General features: G+C 55.5%; 2 protein-coding genes across 2 annotated transcripts; both read right to left on the bottom strand.

The window, feature by feature from the left end:
* Positions 1-11,788: 11,788 nt before the first annotated feature.
* Positions 11,789-13,744, bottom strand: LOC123589004 (serine protease 29-like). Its single transcript, XM_045460558.1, has 5 exons — positions 13,684-13,744; positions 13,321-13,501; positions 12,930-13,197; positions 12,281-12,445; positions 11,789-12,204 (listed from the first exon to the last, which is right to left on the bottom strand). Exons 1-5 carry the CDS (start codon positions 13,742-13,744, stop codon positions 12,040-12,042), a joined length of 840 nt encoding a protein of 279 aa, XP_045316514.1. The 3' UTR covers positions 11,789-12,039.
* A 3,122-nt stretch (positions 13,745-16,866) lies between these two features.
* LOC123589002 (putative serine protease 29) lies at positions 16,867-19,400 on the bottom strand. The gene is made up of 6 exons (XM_045460556.1): positions 19,386-19,400; positions 19,228-19,288; positions 18,889-19,069; positions 18,484-18,749; positions 17,330-17,493; positions 16,867-17,239 (listed from the first exon to the last, which is right to left on the bottom strand). Exons 2-6 carry the CDS (start codon positions 19,286-19,288, stop codon positions 17,075-17,077), a joined length of 837 nt encoding a protein of 278 aa, XP_045316512.1. The 5' UTR covers positions 19,386-19,400; the 3' UTR covers positions 16,867-17,074.
* Positions 19,401-19,720: the final 320 nt, after the last annotated feature.

Here is a 19,720-nt window from a genome sequence, read left to right as displayed (position 1 = left end):
AATGTGGAACCACCCTTGCAGCCCGGGAATATATCCCACTTGATTATGGTAAATGATTCTATTCATGTATTGTTGACTTTAGTTTGAAGGTATTTGAATGAGAATTTCTGCATACATACTCATCAGGCTGTTGGTCTGCAGTTTTATTTAAAAATGTTTTAACATATTTTTAAATGTTTATTTCTTTCCTTAGATAGAGTACATAAAAGTGAGGGAGGGGCAGAGAGTCAGGGAGAGAGAGAATCCTGGCCATGCCCCACACTGTCAATGCACGGGCCAATGTGGGACTCGAACCCACGCGCCGCAAGATAATGTCCTAATCCAAAATTAAGAGTTGGACAGTAAACCTACCGAGCCACGCAGGCGCCCCGGCAGTTTTCGGTTTTGGTGGAGGCTTTATCTGGTGTTGGTATCAGGGTAATGATGGCCTCATAAGATGAATTGGTAAGTTTTCCTTCTTTTGGATTTTTGTAATAATTCGAGGAGAATACATATTACCTCTTCCTTAAATGGATGGTAGAATTCATCAGGGAAGCCCTCTGGCCCTGAACCCTTGTGTTGGGGGAGATTTTTTTTTTTCTTACTGATTTGATTTCTTTCTGTTTTCAGATTTTATGTATCTTCCTGTTTCAGTTTTGGTAGTTTTTGTGTTTCTAGGAATTTGTCCATTTTTGTCAGAGTGTCCAATTTGTGGCATATAGTTGTTCATAATATTACCTTCTAACTGTATTTTTGTAGTGTTGACTGTTGTTTCTCCTTTCTTATTTGTGATTTTCTTTATTTGAGTCCTTTCTCTCTTCTTTGTGAAAACTCTGCCTAGGAGGTTTTCATGTTGATTACCGTTTTCAAGGAACCAGCCCCTGGTTTCATTGATTTGGTCTAGTGTCTTTTGGGTTTGTATATCCCTTATTTCTGCCTTAATCTCTATTATTTCCTTCCTTCTGCTGTTCTTCTCATGTCTTTAGTTGTAAGTTAGGAGGGTTTGAGATTTTTCTTGCTCTTTAAGGTAGGCTTGTATTGCTATATACTTCCATCTCAGATTGCTTTTGCCGCATTCCAAAGGTTTATACCAGTGTATTTTCATTTTCATTTGTTTCAGTGTATTTTCTCATTGATTTCCTGTTTGACCCATTCATTTCATAGCATGTTATTTAACCTCCCTTTATTTGTGGCCTTTCCCCCCGTGTGTGTGTGTGTGTGTGTGTGTGTGTGTGTGTGTGTGTATGAGCGTGGTTAACTTCAAGTTTCCTAGCTTTGTGGTCAGAGAAGATGCTTGGTCTGAGCTCTGTCTGGGTACCTGTTGAGGTCTGATTTGTGACGTAGAATGTGATCATTTCTGGAGAATGCCCCATGGGCGCTTGAAAAGAATATGTACTCTGCCATTTTAGTATGGAGTGTTCTGAATACATCTGTTGAACGCATCTGGTCCAGTGTGTCATTCAAAGCCATTGTTTCCTTGTTGATTTTCTGTTCACAGGTTGTGTCCATTGATGTGACTGATGTGTTAAAGTCCTCTATTATCGTTATATTATTATCAATTCCTTTATGGTTTTGTTAAGTGTTTTATATGTTGGTGATTGCATATTGGGCGCATCAAAATTTACAACGATGGGATCTTCTTGTGTGGCTGTCCCCTTTAGTATGAGATAGTGTCTATCTTCATCTCGTTACAGCTTTCTTTATTTTTCTAATATAAGTCTTAGTTGACATATAGCACATTCTCTGTTTCGGGAGTAGAATCCAGTGATTCATCCCTTACATACGACACCCAGCACTCGTGACAACAAGTGCTCTCCTTAATACTCGTCCGCCATCTAGCCCAGCGCCGACACATCTTCCTCTATCAACCCTCACTCTTCTTCTCTACGGTTAAGACACTCATGTGGTTTGTCACCACTCTTCTCTTTTCCTGCCCCCTTCCCATGTTTTCATCTGTTTTGTTTCTTCAATTCCACACGAGTGAAATCATATACGTGTCTTTCACTGATTGACATATTCCACTTGGCATAATACATTCTAGGTCCATCCACATCGTGGCAAGTGGCAGGATTTCATTCTTTTTGAAGCTGAGTTACATTTCATTGTATATACGTATGTATATCTGTATGTATATATGAGCATACACGTGAGTACATATGCGTATACATGCACACACACACACACCCCACAAGTTCTTTATACCTTCATCAGTTGATGGATAGTTGGGCTTTCTCCATAGTTTGGCTACCGCTGATAATGCTGCTATAAATATTGGGTGCATGCAATTTTACTACTAGGTATTGACCAAAAGGGTACCAAACTACACTCTCGATTTTAAAGTTTATTTTGCCTAATACAAGTATTGCTACTGGCTTTCTTTTGACCTTGTTGTCATGACAAATGTTTTTTCATTCCCTCCTTTTAAATCTGCAGGTGACATAGGTCCAAATAAGGCTTTGTAGGCAGCATCTAGATAGGCCTTGTTTTTTTTTTGTTTTTATTTATTTATTTATTTTTTTGTCCATTCTGACACCCTATCCTTGTCTTTTGATTGGAGCATGTAGTCGATTTACTTTCAGAGTAATTATTGATAGGTATATATTTCGTGACATTCTACTAGTTGTTTTGCCATTGAATCGATTGCGCATCCCAGGAATAAAATCCACCCCATTGTGCTGAATAATTCTTTTTATGTATTCTCGGATCCAGTTTGCCACTCTTTGTTGAGATTTTTTGCATCCATGGTCATCAGGGAAATTGGTCTGTAGTTTTCCTTTTTAGTGGGGTCTTTGTCCAGCTTGGACTCAAGGCCATGCTGGCCTCATAGAATGAGTTTGGAAGTGTTCCCTCCATTTCTCTGCCCATGACCTTATCTTGTTCTTTCATTTGGGTTGCCTTCCTCTTGTCTTGGATTTTGGTTGAGTATTTGCCATCTCTGTGTTACCAAAGCTCATCGTGTTACCTGCCTGTGAGTTGAATGGTTTTATGAAGAGGAGGTCATCCAATGTCCAGGGCCTGGCACTTCACGGAGTGTCTGTGGCGTGTGTTGCGTGCACTGTTTTGTGTTCTGGCTGCACTATCCTTCAGGTCAGTTGTATGGGAAAGGTAGGGTCCTTGGCCAGAATGTGGTGAGTCTGATCTAGGCCTGCTCTGATCTGCTTGATAAATGAGACTTGAAATGACTGCTCCTAGAAGTGAAGCCCTGCACAACTCTTTGGTCAAGAGAGGTGGTGTGGTCATGGGCTTCACCTGGTCTTCTGGGGAAGGGGCCAGCTCCACTGGGAGGCAACTGAGGCAACCTTGAATGACCTAGAAGGCCAGTCTTGCCAGAGCACAGGAAGGTGGGGTTGGTGTAAGCAGCTTAGGCAGCCAGTGTGGGAACTGCCTTGTTTCCAGCAGACGGCTCTGTGTTTATGCTGGGGGGCAGGGGGCAGGGGGCAGAGCAGGGAAATAGCCCCACCCAGCTCCGCTGTCCTAGCTCTTTGTCCCCTCATTGTGAACACTGCTTCTCAGGGATGTTCTCCATGATGAGTGTAGAATCTCCCCACTGTGTGCACCAGGCTTTGTCCAGGTCACTGTTTCCATGCCATCTGCCTGCAAGTTGTTGGCTGCCTTCTCTTCAGGAGTAGGCCAGTGCCCTCGGGGCTGTATCCCAGCCAAGGCTTCTAACCTTTGAAACTCCACAGTCTCGGGGTGCCTGGACGGCTTGCTTAAGTGTCTGACTCTTGATCCTGGATCAGATCATGACCTCTTGGTCGTGGGATTGTCTCTCTCCCTCTTGTCCTGCCCTCCCTTGCGTGTGCTCTCTTTCTCTCTCTCTCAAAATTAATAAACTTAAAAAAATGAGGGGCATGGAATACCTTATTTAGGCAAGACTGCCTCTCTGAGGGGAATGGCAAGGATCTGTGAGCTATATTTCCAGCACTGGCTAGGAAATTCTTTGCTGACTGGTTAAAGGTTACATTCCTACAGGAATGAGATTAGGTTTAGTGACATGGGACCTTAGCATAAGTAACTCCATGGTGGGCCTGTGATTTTTCTTAACATTCCAAAGCCAAATTTTATGTATACATTTTTTATTACATGTATGGCCCTCAATAATATTTTAGCCATCTACTGCCGGCCCGATGATCATGTCCTGTGACACTGTAACTATCCCCTGATCATAGAGGAAGATCAACTCTGTGGCTCTAAGATCTTTGTGGCTCTAAGTTACTTTGATCTATGTTACTAAGATCTTTGTGAGTCTAGGTTACTGTTGGCCTTTCGACGTCTTTCACCCAGGGACCGACCCCCAGCGAGGTTGCTGAGGCATCATTTAGGCACAGAAGCACCCTTTCCAAGTCACCTCTCCCTAAAGCGTTGTCTTTCCCTCTGGTACTTCTGGGACTTACCCTTTGGCAAGTCACATATCCTCATGCAAACCTGTCAAAGTGGACCAGAAAAAGCTGCTCGCCTGTGACTGCCACTTCATGGTCACATCTTATCCTTCTGAAACCCCTCGAATTCCCTATCGTTCTTCCAGTCTTTGAATATCTCTTTGATTTGGAAACATTTGATTCTCTTGTATTCCTGATAAACAATATGTGTGAAAATATTAAACCAAGGATTCTTTACAATCAGTGAGCCAGTCACAATGATTCATCTGGCCGTGTGTACATTTTTAGTTTTGACAGTGTTCAGGCATGAAGTGAAGTATATCCTGTAAAATCTGAGTATCATTCATTATCTAGGATAACCACCTTTATGGAAAGCCTTTCAATGACATGCTCGTTCAAGATCAGAAGAACACTTAATTTACATACCACATAATAGAGTGGTATATACATACGTTATTATCTTAAAGTATGTAAAGTAGATGTTTCTATGAAGTGTTTATCATGCATTTAGTTTTCTCTACCGTGAATGCTATTATTTCAATTAAACAATACTAAGAACAACAAGAATAGGTACATGGCCATCGCTAGTAACTAATATTAGAACTAGTCATATAATATCACGTGTCGCAAACATAAAACCATGATTACTAATAATCTTTTCATTCGTGATGGGTTTCTAGTTACCAGAAAAAATGGAGAAGATATTATTGAGTCTCTACATACAACAGACTGTTTTCTGACTATGGACGTCATATGAGTTGGTACATGATCGCAATCACTATCCCGAAGAGATATGATAGTATTAACTAAAGTTTATATTTGTATTCAGATTGCTTCGGGTTTAACTTCTGTCCCAGACTCATCCCAGCTGGCCATGACAGTCATCCTGTCTCCTTAGGCTCCACTTGGCCATGACAATTTTTAGATTTTTCCATATTTTACATAATCTGCAAAGTTTTGAGGGTACGTTTGTAGGATGTATTTTGTGGAATGATCCCTGGTTGGGATATATCTAACGTTTGTTCAAATGCTTAGGCCAGAGTTACCGTGTTTTGGAGCAGAAGATCCAGAGGCATAGTTCCATCCATAATTACCACTTCACATAAAGGTTGTTCACTCTGAAGATTGGGGTCTTTTGTGGTTCCATACACATTTTAGGACTGTTCTAGTTCTGTGAAAAATGTTGTTGGTATTTTGATGGAAATTGCATTAATTGTGTCCATTGCTTTGGGAAGTAGACACATTTTCACTATAGTTGTACTTCCGACCCATGAGTATGGAATGTCCTTCCATGTCTTTGTGTCATCTTGAATTTTATCACTGTTTTATACTTTTTAGAGTATAGATCACTCACCACTTTGGTTAGATTTATTCATAGGCATCTTATTATTTGGTGCACAAGTGTAAATAGGACTGTTTTCTTAATTTCTATTTCTACTGCTTCAGTATTGTTTTCTCCAAATACCACAGATTTCTGCACAGTGATTTTTATCCTGTGACATTGCTGAATTCATTTATCAGTTCTAGCAGTTATTGGGTGGACTCTTTAGGGTTTTCTATATAGTGTCATGTAAGCTGCAAAGTGTGAAAGTTTCACTTCCTCCAGATTTGGAGTTGTTTTATATTTTATTTTATTTTATTTTATTTTATTTTATTTTATTTATTTTATTTTATTTTATTTTATTTTATTTTATTTTATTCTATTCTATTCTATTCTATTCTATTCTATTCTATCCCACCGAATTGTGGGATACATTTACACTTGTTATATCTTCTTTTTGGGTTGTAGCCTTTACTGTTATACAGTGTCCTCCTCTGTCTCTTGTTATGTACTTTTTTTAAGTGTATTTTTTTCTGATATAAGTGTTGCTACTCCAGGTTTCATTTGACATTAATGTGTGCAATGTTTCTCTGTCCTCTCACTATCATTCTTGAGGTGTAGAGTGGGTCACTTATAGGCATACAAATCGGTTTTGTTTTTTCATCCATGCTTACACCCTGCGTCTCTAGATTGGAGCATTCACTCCATTTACCTTCAAAGTAATGATCGATACGTACGTACGTATTGCCATTTTATTGCCTGGTTGGCTGTGGTTTCTAATGATTTTCTCTGATCCTTTCTTGCCTTTCTTTCATGTTTTGCTTCTTTTCTTTAGTGATATAGTTTGATTTCCTTAACTCTGTTCTTAGCATATTTATGATTGGTTTTAGCATATGGTCACTGTCAGGTGTTTATATAACCTCTTCTGCATTTAGCAGTTCGTATTAAGTTGATGGCCATTTACCTTCGCACCCATTATTTTCTCCTCCCTAGGTTTTTGGTAGACGTTATTACAATTCAAATTCATTTCTCTGAGATCCTTAACTGATTTGTTTTGCAGCCCTGTGGGCTGGTTCTGGCATGAGTCCCCAGATGCCCCCTCTTAGCGAATGCCCGTTCAGAAACCCCTGCCCCTGGCCATACACCCCTGCTTGTCCCTGCCTTACTCAGGACAGGGTCTCCATTCCCCTGTTGCTACGTCCAACTCTCGATTCAGCTCGGGTCACGGTCTCGCGGTTAGTGGGATGGAGCCCCTCGTCGGCCTCTGCGCGTCGGCCTCTGGGGAGCCTGCTTGGGATTCTCTCTCTCTTTCTGTCTCTCTGCCCCGCCCCTTCGTGCTGTCTCTTTGTCTCCCTCAAAATGAATACAGAAACAGTAAAAGTTTTTAAAGAAGACGTAATACAACCACGTTATGGGGAAAAGACCCAACAGACCCTCAAGTTTTAACGTCCTTTTCATTATTTTCTATCTTTAAGTAGGCTCCACGCCCAACGTGGGGCTCGAACTCAGGCCCCTGAGGTTAAGAGTCGCACCCCCCACTGACTGAGCCAGCCGGGGGCCCCGAGACCCTTAATTTTTGAAGGTCTTCTAGCAAACAGCGTTCTTCTGCTGTGTCGGCTCGAGACCCGCACCCGTCTCGTTTCTGGCCGCGCTCAGAACCCCCTGCGCTGCCCAGGGGGTGTCTCCTCTGGTGGCCCGGTGCCTCTTCGTCAGAGTTCTGGCCTTCTTCTCCTCGTTGGGAGATTTTCAGCCAGATACGTCAACACTTTGTTGTTAAGAGTTGCCGCAAGCTGTTTTGTGTGCTTTTTGAAAGGACGGGCCTACGCCGGCGGACTCTATCTTGTTCTGTGTCCTTCACCCTGACCACGCCTCCTCCCCTTGAGTAACCACCACCCCCCCTCCCCTGCCTAACAGGACTCAGAACCTTCCCCAGCCAATCGGCTGAGGCCACAGCCATTACCTCGCCAACTGCCCCTAGGCCCCAGTAAAACCTTTGTCCTTTTGAAACTCGCTCTTTCCCGGTATCTCACTCATCGGTAGGGGATTGAGCTCGAGCTAGCTCGAATAAAGGCTCTTTTGCTTTTACAACGGAGTCAGCTCCCTGGCGGTCTTTGGGGATCACGAATTCTGGGCATAACATTTGGGGGCTCGTCCGGGATCCCCAAGACCCCCGAGGGACCCCTGATCCGGAGAGCCTGGCTGGCCACGGTTAGTGTCTGTCTGTTTGTTCTGTCTTTTCTGTGTGAGCTCATTTCTGGAATTCTGGTAGTGCCCGACGCGGTCTAAGTGGATGCACCAGAGGACCACGGGCCGGGAGTTTTGGAAGACGTTCCGATTCTCCCTTCTGGAGGGATGTGGAATCCCCTCATCTGTTTTGGGGGGACGTGCAATCCCCTCAAAGGTCTGAGACGAGGCGGGTCTCTCCCGCTGGTCGGCGTGAGGCCGTCATCTAGCTCTCGGTTTTGGAGGGACGTGGAGTCCCCTCAAAGGTCTAAGCTAGCTTTCAGTTTTGCTTCCATGGAGTTGGAAGACTTTCTAAGGGCCCTCTGTTTGTCTGCTTCTGTGTTTCTCTGTTTTGTTCTGTGGACATACTGGATGGACCTTATGGGACAAACTCAGACTACCCGTCTACCCACCCTCTTGGCTTAAGCCCTTCCTAGCCCCACGTGGGACGATTGCCAGCAGCTTTTGCAGGTCCTGTTCACGACTGAAGAAAGAGAAAGAATCTTCAAAGAGGCCCGAAAACTAGTTCCGGGCACAGACGGGAATCCCACCACCAACCAGGCTCAGATAGATGCCTCCTTCCCCCCCTTAACTCGGCCCTAGTGGGATTTCAACATGGCAGAAGGTAAGGAGAGGCTCCGGGTCTACCCCCAGACTCTAATGGGGGGTCTCCGAATGGCTGCTAGAAAGCCAACCAATTTGGCCAAAGTAGGAAATGTGCAACAGGGAAAAGATGAATCTCCGGCTGCCTTTTTAGAACGGATCATGGAGGCATTCCGTACCTATACCCCCATGGATCCAGAGGCTCCGGAAAGCAAGGCAGCTGTTATCATGGCCTTTGTAAACCAATCAACCATAGACATTAGGAGAAAATTACAGAAAATAGATAGAGTAGGAGAAAAAGTCTGCAGGACTTACTGGTGGTAGCCGAAAAGGTATATAACAACCGGGAGCCTCCTGAGGACAAGCAGGCTCGCGCCATGGCGGCTGCCAGCAGGAAGCAGACTCAAGACCTGGCCAGAATACTACTAGCTACCACTGCCGACTCCCCCGAGGAACGAGACCGCCGTCTCCGGCAGCTGGCAGACGACGCAAGAAAAGGTAAAGGAACCACCAAGGGCGGGGGAAGCAGAGGCTGCAGAAGGATCAGTGCGCATACTGCAAGGAGATAGGGCATTGGGCCCGAGATTGTCCGAAAAGGGCCGGCGGGAAGGGAGGCAAGACTGATCGAGTAAACGTCCTAGAGCTAGATGAACTGAGTGATTAGGGGAGTCGGGGTTCGGACCTCCAAACCCTGTTCCCCTTGTCACCATAAATGCAGCCGGTCCCATGATTGGGTCCCTAAGCTACATGACAAGGAATGAAAGGGCGGGCCTACGCCAGCCTACTCCATCTTGTTCTGTGTCCTTCACCTTGACCACGCCTCCTCCCCTTGAGTAACGTCCGGCTCACCTGCCTAACAGGACTCGGACCCTTCCCCAGCCAACCGGCTGGGGCCACAGCCATTACCTCACCAAGGGCCCCTAGGCCCCAGTAAAACCTTTGTCCTTTTGAAAGTCACTCTCTCTCCCCGGTATCTCACTCATCGGTAAGGGATTGAGCTCGAGCTAGCTCGAAAAAAGGCTCTTTGCTTTTACATCGGACTCGGCTCCCTGGTGGTCTTTGGGGATCACGAATTCTGGGCATAACATTTTACAGTCGGAGGTGTTTGTGCCTGTAGACTGAACATTTCTCGGTTGTTCACACACGTGCGCTCTACTCCTTCTAGAACTGACCTCACATCGAGGGGGGGCCGTGGAAGAACCGAGGCGGGACCTTCCCCTGGTGAGCGTCGAGCCCTCAGGGAAGGGGCCCAGCGAGGGCGGGGGCCAGAGGGGCATCGGGGGACCGGGCCCCGGCTCTGCCCATCAGACCCCCTCAGCTGCCATGTGACGTGAGACCTCGGCACAGGGGGGCAGGGAGGCTGCACCTTCTTCTGAATCCTGAAGTTATTTTTATGACAAGTATAGTACCCGCCCCCTGGAAACTCTTGGCAGATATGGACGTGTCAAGATAAAAAAAAGAAAAAACCAAGAAATCCGTCCTCCTTCCCTCATCCCACCCAGGGTTTGTCACTGTCCGTTGTTGGGGTGATGAGTTCTAGAACTTTCTGAGGCCTGGGTAGGCCTCGGGCCGGATGAGGTGTGGAAGGAGGCGCGTCTTGCAAGGAAAGGCTCCGCGAGGACAGGGTGAGGGCGGAAAGACAGGACTAGGCTCCTTCACGACCAGAGCTGCAGATCAGAGATGAAGGGCACCTCGGGCAGGGCAGGGGCGGGGAGTTCCCGTGTGCCTGGAAACCAAACCCACACAGCCGAGACCAGGAAAGGTCGGGGCCGAGGGCAGCCAGAGCCGAGTCAGCGGCTAGTGTGGGGGTGGGGGCAAGGAGGAGGGGTCCCCCTGCGGAGGCCACCACGTGGGCCCACGTGACCCATGTCCCCTGGGCAACCAGAGACCCCAGCAGGCTGGGAGGGCATCCCCGGGGCCAGAGAAGGAAGGCACCCAGGGACAGGACCCCCCCTCCCTGTGTCTCAGGTTTGCTCTCCTGTCAAATAGGGGGCAGAAAGGGAACAGTCGCCAGAGACATTGGGGGGGGCACAGGTGGCCCTCAGAGTTTCTGTCTCAAGCCGGGGCCGGGTGCAGACAAGTCCAGCCCCCTCCCAGGGCCCCTAATCGGCTCTGTCATCAGGCCCTGGTCACACGACGGACGGTTAGGAAGCGCCTGCTCTGAGCTGGGCAGCTGGGGGCTGTGCCCATCTGATCTGCGGTGAAGACCACGGGACCCTGAGATGGGCGCGGGGGCAGGGACGTGGGCAGTGTGGGCTGGCACAGTCGCCTGTCACGAGGGCCTGACTGTCTCCTGGCTCACTCTGGGCCTCGAGCTGGGACCCTCCGGGGCGGCCCCGAAGACCCGACTCCTGGAGGACAGAGGAGACGAGCCAGTGTGCCCCCCGGGAACCGGGGAGGGCTTCCTGGAGGTGGGGGACACCCATCCCCACCCCTGTCCGGGTGACGGGGAAAAACAAACGTGGGTCTACAGACAGGCCACCTGGGGCCGCCCTGGTCCTGCTGAGGCCTGTGCGGCCCAGAGCTGGCCACTTAGTGCCAGGGGGCAGCATCCACGGGGCACAAGTGGTGGGGACAGCCATAGCTGCAGGTGCCCAGAAGGAGCAGGTGGGGCCTGCCACGGAGCCTGCCCCTCAGCTCCTCCCTCCTCCCCCCTCCCGCCTGCACAGCAGGTGAATGGGCCCTCCCTGCCCCACCCTGGCCCGGCACATGGGCTCAGGGCACCCCCTAACCCAGCAGCACACACACATCATGGCCCTGGGGCACCGTGGCCTCCAGCCCCTCCCCCGGCTGCCTACGGGGCATTTCTCCCCGGCTGCTGCCCAGCACCTGGAGCTCATACCCAACCAGGGGCTCCCAACCTGGAGCTCATACCCCAACTCCCCCAGGGGAGCCAGCGAAGACCCTCACCTGAAGGTACCCAGATGGGCAAGCACGTCCCTAAAGGGGAGGACATATTGGCATCATGTCCAGGTCACTTTAGCGTGGCAACTGGTTAATTCCCAGAACAGACCTTGCCTTACGAGGGAAGTGGGATGGACAGATGGGTGGTTGGAAGGATGGGGGGATGGAAGGAGGGACGGATGCAAGGTTGGGACCATGGTGGCCTCTGGTGCAGGACAGAGCTGGGGGCTGTGGCCGCAGAGTGGAGCCAACCCTGAGATCCTCACTCTCCCTTGCCAAGCCTGGTCGGACACCAGCCCCAGCGCGGCCCCCTGTACCTCGGGGCTGGCCGACACGCTCCCACGGAGGGCCCACTCCACAAAGACTGACCACACTCTGGTCATTCCTCAAGCTCTTTAATTTGACACACAGCACAGCGAGGCACCCTGGGCCCCAGGGACTTCCCGCCCGCCCCCTGGCGTCTTCTTGTTCCTTCCCCCAGCAGTCAGGGAAGTCCCGGACACTGAGGAGGCCAGAAGCGAAGGCGGAGCCCAGGCCGGGGACGGGGGCGCAGAGGCCGAAGCAGCAGGCTCTGGGGGGAGGAAGGCGTCTCCTCCGGGCCCAGCCGGGCGGACGGCCAGCAGGCCCTGGTCAGACGCCCCTCCCGATGTGCCGCGTGATCCAGGGCACGTACGTCTGGACGCGAGCGTAGACCCCGGGACGGTTTCTCAGGGCACAGCTTTCGCCCCAGCTGACCACTCCCACCAAGTGCCAAGCACCCGTCATCTTGCACACCAGAGGGCCTCCGGAGTCGCCCTGAGGAAGGAGAGAGAGCACTGAGCCCCGGCTGGCCTCCAGCGCGGGGTGGGGGCCGGGATGGGCCGGGACTCACCTGGCAGGAGTCCCGGCCCTCGGTCCCCGCACACAGCATGTCGTCCTGGATGATCTTCCTGCCCTCGAAGCGGTGCCTGGTGGCGTTGTGGTACTGCTGGTCACAGACGGCGTTCTCCACCACGGTCACCGCCACCTCCTGCAGGCGGTAGGGCGGAGGCAGCAACTCTGGGGGAGAGACGTGACCGGAGGCTGCAGCGTGGCCCCCGCTGTCGGCCGCGAGCCTGCGTTCCCGCCCAGGTCGCTACCGTGGGGACCCCAGGGTGCAGGGTTCCCATCTCCCTCTAAATTCCTAACACCCGGAAGGTGGATTCTGCCTTTAGTTGGAAGGACCGGGAAGAAAATGGGGGGGGGGGTGAGGGTTTCTGCCCGCCCCCCAATGTCTTCCTATAAGTTGAAAAAAAACTAAGAATATGAATTTCCTCGTCACAGTGTTGGGTCCCGAGCTCAGTTCTGCTTCAGGGACCCTCCAGCCTCTGGGGTCGGATCTCCCGGTTGGGGCGCACACGGGGTGGGGGGGGGGGGAGGGTGTCGGAAGGCGATTCCTTTCCAGAACCTGCAGCTGCCCACCCGCCAGGACTTCTCCGTGTGGCCAGGTCGGGAAATGCCTCGCGCGGCCCCGAACCCCTCCCAACCCCCACCCCGTACACACGATGCTCCATGACGGTGCCCCAGCCGGTCACCCAGCACTCGTCCTCTGGGGTGACCTCAAGCAGGGCCGACGGGAGCTTGACAGGCCTGACGTTAGCCGTGTATTTCACAGAGTGTGACAGCTGGAGCAGGGCCACGTCCGCACCCAGATGCGCGTTGATGTAGTCGGGGTGGACGATGACGCGGGTGACATTCAGCAGCGTCCTCCCCCCGTAGAGGTACACGTCCCCGGCATGGATGCGGTAGGCTGCCGGGTCGGCGTCCTTCCTGGGGTCGCAAAGAAGCCACGGAGGCGGGTCCTTCGAGGGCGGCCCCCTCCGCCCCGCCTGGAGCCCGGATTCCCACACCTCCTGATTCGCCCAGAGCTGGACGGCAGCGAGCGGGACTCACCGGTCGATGCAGTGGGCGGCAGTCAGCACCCACTGGGGGTGGATGAGGGAGCCCCCGCAGATGTGCACCCAGGAGGCCCAGTTATAATTGTAGACTTTCAGGCTGACCTGCCACGGCCACTTCCCCTGGGGGGCATTGTGGCCCCCGACGATGCCCACCAGCTCGTTTTCAGGGAGGGAGGCTGGGAAGCAACATGAGGGGGGAGGGAGGCCGGGCTTCGGGGCCCAGGGCTGAGCCCCGTCCCCACCTAGGCCTCCCCCGAGGGCACGGACAGGCAGCCCCAAGGCCCCCCAGCGACTGGAACTGGAGACAAGGTTACAGAAGCCTCTGGGAAGGGAGGACCCCCGTGGGGTCAGGACTCACCTGGGCTCCCCGCGAGGCAGGTCCCCGAGAAGAAGGGGGTCAGAAGCAACAGCCACAGCATCTGCAAAGAGAGAGGGCACGGAGGGACAGCTCAGGGCCCGAGGGGGCCAGGGGCCTCTGCAGCTCTGCGAGAGGGGACAGCGCCCCTACCTTGCCAGGCTCCACAGGTCTCTGCTCTGGGGGCCCCCAAGGCCCTTTATCTTTTGGCCACAGGAAGTGGGCGGGCGGCTTGGGCAGTGCTCCATTTGGAGGGGGGGAGTGGAGGATGGGGGAGAAAGGCAGCCGGGTGTCAGGCTGAGCCCGGGGGCGGCTGCCACCTGGATATGCCATCCCCGGCCCATGCCCCACCTGAGACTCGGCCGCCCTCAGCCACGCGGACTGGCCCCCGCCAGTGTCTCCAACAGAGGAAGATCCCCGCACGCCCCAAGGCAGGCTCCTGCACCCCCGGAGGCCGGGGAGGCACCCCTCCTCACCCTCAGCTCGGAGCACGTGTCCCCAGGCCTCAGGCATGTGGCGACGCAGCGGGCAGACCTTCTCCCCCAGGGCGGGCGGACTCCCAGGGCCCAGGACGCCCCCGCCCCGGCCACCGTTCCTACTGCGGGCGCTTGCAGAAGGAAGGAGGCCTTTGCTCCTCTGAGAAAGCCGCCGAGCATCAGCAGAGTGTGTGCAGGGGGGTGGGGAGCCGGTTCCCCATCACACACCCGGGAGGCCAGGCTCCCGCCCTGGCCGCCCACCCCCGGCTGCCTGTGCTTCTCACGACTCGTCTGAGCACCAGAGGCTGCAGAGCCCGTGGCAGGCCCAGCCCGGGGCACTGTCTACCCACCCTGCCCCGCTTCTGGCCAGTTCAGTCACGTCTCTTCCCCCGAGTTGGCCCGGCCGTCAGGGCCACGGACGGACCCCCGCACATGGCGCAGTGCCCCCGTCCCCAGGCCTCCACCCCATCCTGAGTGGACAAACCCGGCTTCACAGCCCCTGCCCCTCTGCCCCCCTTCCTCGTCGGGAGCAAGCCGTGTCTCCCCTTCCTCAGCCCTTGTCAGAGCTCCTGGCCCCTGAGCTCCAAGCACAGAAGAACCTCTATGGTCGGTGGTGACAGTGATTGGTGCCCCAGGAACCTGGGGGAGGTGACCAGGAATGTGGCACACCTTGACCTGAGCTACCTCCAAGTGGGGACAGAAGGACAGAGGTCCACGATAGCAGCCCTGAGCCGGGGGGCCCGGCCCAGCCCTGCTTGTCCAGGGCACATGGGCACGGGGCAACGGCGTGCACACAGTGAGCCCAGGGGACCCCAGGAGGCAAGCTGGGGTGGGGAAGCCTGGGTCCGCCATCCTGGAGAGCCCCACGCTAAGCGTGGCTGGATGTGAGCGAACGGGAGTCCGAGCAGCCCAGCCCCCGAGGCCGGCCACCCAGAGCCCGTCAGAGAAAGCGTGGCCTCCAGCGTCTGGGCAGAGGAGAGGGAGAACGTGGGTCCCCGAGGGAAACCGGCCGGCAAGGGAGGCCTGGAAGGAGGGCGCTCTCGAGGGGACAGGACTGCCCCTCCTCACACCCTCCTGCCTCTGGCCCGGTGCCCACCCCGGGGACCCCCACCACAGCGTGAGGGGTGACCCCGGGGCCGCGAACGAGCACCAGCCGTGTGGCTTCCTGCGCCGGTTGTGAGGACCGGGCCCCTCATCTCCAGGAGACGGACCTCAGCCCCCCGTTCCTTGGCCATCCTGACTCCGGTGGCTAGGCGACCGGGCCGTGGGGGCGGGACACCTGGTCGCTTTGATAGGCTCGGGACCGGACCACCAAGAGAAGGCTCAGCGATGGAAGCAGAGGAAGGATGGGAGGCCGCGTAACCGTCAACACCGAGGCCACAAGGTCAAGTCCAGGACCGTGGACTAGACGCCTGGTTCAGGGATATCGTGGGGTAAAGGATGTGGCTGCCCAGGCTGATTGCAAAAGCCCTTCATTGGGCAAAAGACCGGGCAGAGGGTCCTGGCACGGGCGCCGGCGTCTCAGAGGGAGTCTGGAGGGGGAAGGCCCCTCAGCGCCACGTTTCTCCCGCGGCCCCGCTGGCGGGCGGGTGCTTGGGCACAAACCGGCGGAGAGTAGCAACGAACACGAGTGACCCGGCTTTGGCGAGACCTGGAGGCCCTCGCGCCTGTTCCGGGAGCCCTCACTGAGAGTGTCGCTTCGGGGGATCAAATCTGGCCTCACGCAGCAAAGCCCGGCGTCCCTCGTGACGAGGACCCTGCCCTTCCAGGATGGGAAGACAGTTGCCCAGGGCCGTTTTGATGGAGCCCTCGACATGCCACCAGCTATAGGAGCTTAAAACCTACTTTGACGTGGCTTCTAAAAACGAGGAAGCTTCATTTTCCTCCAACGTGAGAGTACCTTTGTTTTTAATTACGAAAATAATGTAAAAGACGCAGGCTACAAAAAATCATCGGAAAGTAGACAGCCTGGCTGACCTCCTGCTGGCAGTGGCCACTGTGGCTGACCACGGTCACTCCCACACAGGGCGCCTGTGGGCCAGAGGGGCCCCCAGGGTGCCCGCTGGGCAGGCGTCCCCTTCAGCCCCGCCCATCTGGAGACAAAGACATCATTTTTCATGATCCGCCACCCTTGGCTGTGTGGGTCTAGGGTAACTTACGGAAACAATTCTCCGTGGACATTTAGGTGGCTTCCAGTTATTTGCTGTGACCACAATGACGAGTTGGCGAGTGCCAGCTCTTGTCCGGAGTCTCCCGTGACTGCAGCCCCAACCCTCCCCCCGCGCGCGCGCTGTCGTGTCCCCAAGTCTATCACCGCTGGGCATCTTTATGTGGCCGTGTGGCCCTCCTCGCTGCATTTCAAGTCCTTGCTGCACATGTACGCCCCTCCGGACCCCGAGGTGGAGGAAGGCAAGGTCGGTTCCCCTGTAACCCCGGGCGGTGCTCCCCCCCCCGACATTGCTGGGGTGAATGAATGAGATCCCAAGGATGATTCCGCCCTCTGCAGACTCGCAAACACCCTCCTTTAGGACGGAGCGCGCTGCGGACAGCATGGCACAGGGGATGGCCGCCCGGGGTCGGGGGAGAGTCTCGGACCCCCATCCTCCGCCTGCCCGAGCCCCCGCCAGCACCCTGGGATCCCAGACAGGACGGCTGGGCCCCCCAGCTCTGCAGCCACACCCACCTCAAAGACCACTCGACCACCAGCCTGTTTACCAAGACAGTTTAATGAGACAAGCACACCAGCCCCGTCGGGGCCTCCACCCTGCCGGTCCCCACTGGCCGGGGAAGGATGCGGCCGGCCGAGGGAGGGGCAGGAGAGGGGAGGGCTGAAGCCGCAGGGAGGGGAGGGGAGTGGCGCGGAAGGCTCGCTCTGGGGAGGTGACGCGGCGGAAGAAGCGCCGTCCTGCAGCCTGGGCTCACCGGCGCCTCCGCAGCTGCTGTCGGATCCAGTCCACGTGGCTCTGGACGTTTGTGAAGACGGCGGGCAGCTCGTACGTGGAGCAGCCGATGCCCCAGCTGACCACGCCCACCTGGACCCACGCGCCTTTTTTCTTGCAGACCAGGGGGCCCCCGGAGTCCCCCTGCGGGGAGAGGGGGCGGTCACGCGGCACGTCCGGGGTGGGGGGGCGAGGCCGGGAGGAGACCCGCGGCCGGCGGCCTGAGCGCCTCACCGTGCAGGGACCGCGGCCCTGAGTGCCGGCACACAGCATGTCCTCCGGGATGACCTTGCCATTGGCTCTGGTGTGCAGGAACCTCTGGTAACCTTGCTCACAGGCCCCCTCCTCTTCCAGTGGGATTTGCACCTGCTGCAGGCGGTAGGGGGGGCTCAGCGGCTCTGGGGTGGAAAGGAGGAGTCAGGAAACGGAGGCGCAGAGGCGGCTGTCCCCCCCCCCCCCCCCCCCCCCGCCATTGCCACAGAACAGTCGGCGCTACCCACACCGCCAGGGCTGGACGCAGAGAGGAGCCCCAGACTGTGGGCCCGGGCCACTTCTGCCGACTCCTCCCGCTGTCACGAATGGGCTCAGATTCCATAAACACACAGTGGGTTGAAGAGTGTCCCTCAAAAACTCACGCTCACCCCGACCTTCAGAATTTGACCTTACGTGGAAGTAGTCTTTGCGGACGTAATCAAGCGGAAATGAGGTCGCACTGGATGCAGGGGGGGCCCTAAGTCCAGTGGCTGGTGTCCCCCCGCGAGGACAGGCAGGGGGGTTTGAGCCTCAGAGAAGGCGGGCGACGAGACCAGAGGGGGGTGGGCACAGCTGAGGATGAGCCGGAAGCAGGGGGCGGCAAGGAGGGCTCCCCTGCTAAGGCTTCTGGAAGGAACCATCCCTGCCAACAGTTCCATTTTGGACTCTGGCCCCCAGACTGTGAGAGAATAAATTTCTGTCATTTGAAGTCCCCCTGTGTGCGGTCCTTTATACGGTGGCCCCGGGACACCGATACGCCAGGCACCCGCCCGGGTCCTTGGTTATCGTGGACCCACACCTCCAACGTCATTCCGCCGTCTGAAAACCACAGGAGTCTGAGGAGCAGGTTTGGGTCCGGACGCCCTGGGCTGACTGTCGCATCCGGCAGATTCTTTGACCCGGCAGGCCCGGCTCCTTCACACAAACCCAAAGTCACAGGGCCCACGTGGCCACCTGCCCACCCGCACCTGGGAGACAGGGGGCTGGAAAGGGAGTTTCCTCCTTCCCCGTGTATTCCTGACTCCTGAACCTTCCCCCTCACCCGCGGCCCAACCCAGACCCAGACGGCAGGAAAGATCTGGAACTCGCCAGCTCCCCTCCGGGACCCGACCCCCGACCCCCCCAGGCATTCTCACCGAAGTAGAAGCCCCTGCCCCAGCTTGTCAGCCAACACTCGTCCTCCGGGCTGAAATCCAGGCTCTGCAGGGGCAGGGTGACCGGCCGAGTCCTGCTGGACATTGTCACGGGGGTAGCCAGCTTCAGCAGGGCCAGGTCAAACCCCAGAAAGGCAGAGATGTAGTCGGGGTGGACGATGACGCGGCTCACGTTCAACAGCGTCCTGCCCCCGTACAGATACACGTTGCCGGCGTGGATCCGGTAGGCTGAAGGGTCGGCGTCTTTCCTGGGGGAGGCGGACCCCAGGCCCCGCTTGGTCAGGGGCACGACCCCGAGGGAGCCCCAGTCTCTGCGTCGGCCCCCTTCCCCCGCCCCCGATCCAGTGTGTGTGGGGGGGGGGGGGTTGGGCCCGCAGAGGGACTCACCGGCCGATGCAGTGGGCCGCAGTCAGCACCCACTGGGGGTGGACGAGGGAGCCCCCGCAGATGTGCACCCAGGAGGCCCAGCGGTAAACGTAGACTCTCAGGCTGACCTGCCACGGCCACTTCCCCTGGGGGGCATTGTGACCCCCCACGATGCCCACCAACTCCCTCTCGGGGGCAGGCGCTGGGGGAACAATGGGCAGGGGTCGGGGACGCGGCTGTGCCGTCCCGCAGACCCCAGGTGACTTCTGGGCCGTCCTCACAGAAGTCAGAGGGTTGGCGGGCCGGGGCGCAGGGCCGGGGGCCGGGGCGGGGAGGGCACTGTGCCGGGTTAGGACTCACCTGGGATTTCGGGCACAGAGGCCCCCAGGCAGGGGAGGGACAGGAACAGCAGCCACAGCATCTGCAGGGGAAGGAGGGGAGGGCCCGCGTGACATGACCAGGGCCAGCCCCCAGGGTCTGGAAAGCCAGCCCGGAGCATCCGACCTCAGCCTCCTCACCTGGATGGATGGTCGCAAAGCCCTCCTCCCCAGCCCTCCCTGGGAGTCCCTTTATCTTCCTTTGGAAGGAAGTGGGTGGGGTCTGGTCAGACACACCCCGCCACCTCAGGTGGCGGGGAAGCCCCTGCGGCGACTGGAGTTGGCCGTCGGGGCCCCACCCCCACCTCTCGCCCCCTGCATCCCCCCGCTGGGCCCGCGCAGCTCTTGGGAGAGACCAACTGGGCGCCTGCCAGGCCCGCACGTCTCAACCGAGCCGTTGCACGAGTCTGGTGACATTTTTAGTTGTCAGACTACGGGGCTCTTCCGGCGCAGAGGCCCGGACCCCACGACGCCCC

This window comes from Leopardus geoffroyi, chromosome E3, assembly GCF_018350155.1.
Source record: "Leopardus geoffroyi isolate Oge1 chromosome E3, O.geoffroyi_Oge1_pat1.0, whole genome shotgun sequence".
Classification (NCBI taxonomy): Eukaryota; Metazoa; Chordata; class Mammalia; order Carnivora; family Felidae; genus Leopardus; species Leopardus geoffroyi.
The sequence above is the reverse complement of the archived record's forward strand: the minus strand, read 5'-3'. Positions and strand labels throughout refer to the sequence as shown.

Excerpts from the sequence above, each read along its gene's own strand:
- LOC123589004 (XM_045460558.1), bottom strand. The coding sequence starts at position 13,744 with ATGCTGTGGCTGTTGCTTCTGACCCCCTTCTTCTCGGGGACCTGCCTC. Across the intron at positions 13,502-13,683 it reads CTGCCTCGCGGGGAGCCCAG|CCTCCCTCCCTGAAAACGAG; the intron begins GTGAGTCCTGAC and ends GTTGCTTCCCAG. Across the intron at positions 12,205-12,280 it reads AGGGCCGGGACTCCTGCCAG|GGCGACTCCGGAGGCCCTCT; the intron begins GTGAGTCCCGGC and ends CTCCTTCCTCAG.
- LOC123589002 (XM_045460556.1), bottom strand. The coding sequence starts at position 19,288 with ATGCTGTGGCTGCTGTTCCTGTCCCTCCCCTGCCTGGGGGCCTCTGTG. Across the intron at positions 17,494-18,483 it reads GGGCAGGGGCTTCTACTTCG|AGCCGCTGAGCCCCCCCTAC; the intron begins GTGAGAATGCCT and ends TTTCCACCCCAG. Across the intron at positions 17,240-17,329 it reads AGGGCCGCGGTCCCTGCACG|GGGGACTCCGGGGGCCCCCT; the intron begins GTGAGGCGCTCA and ends CTCTCCCCGCAG.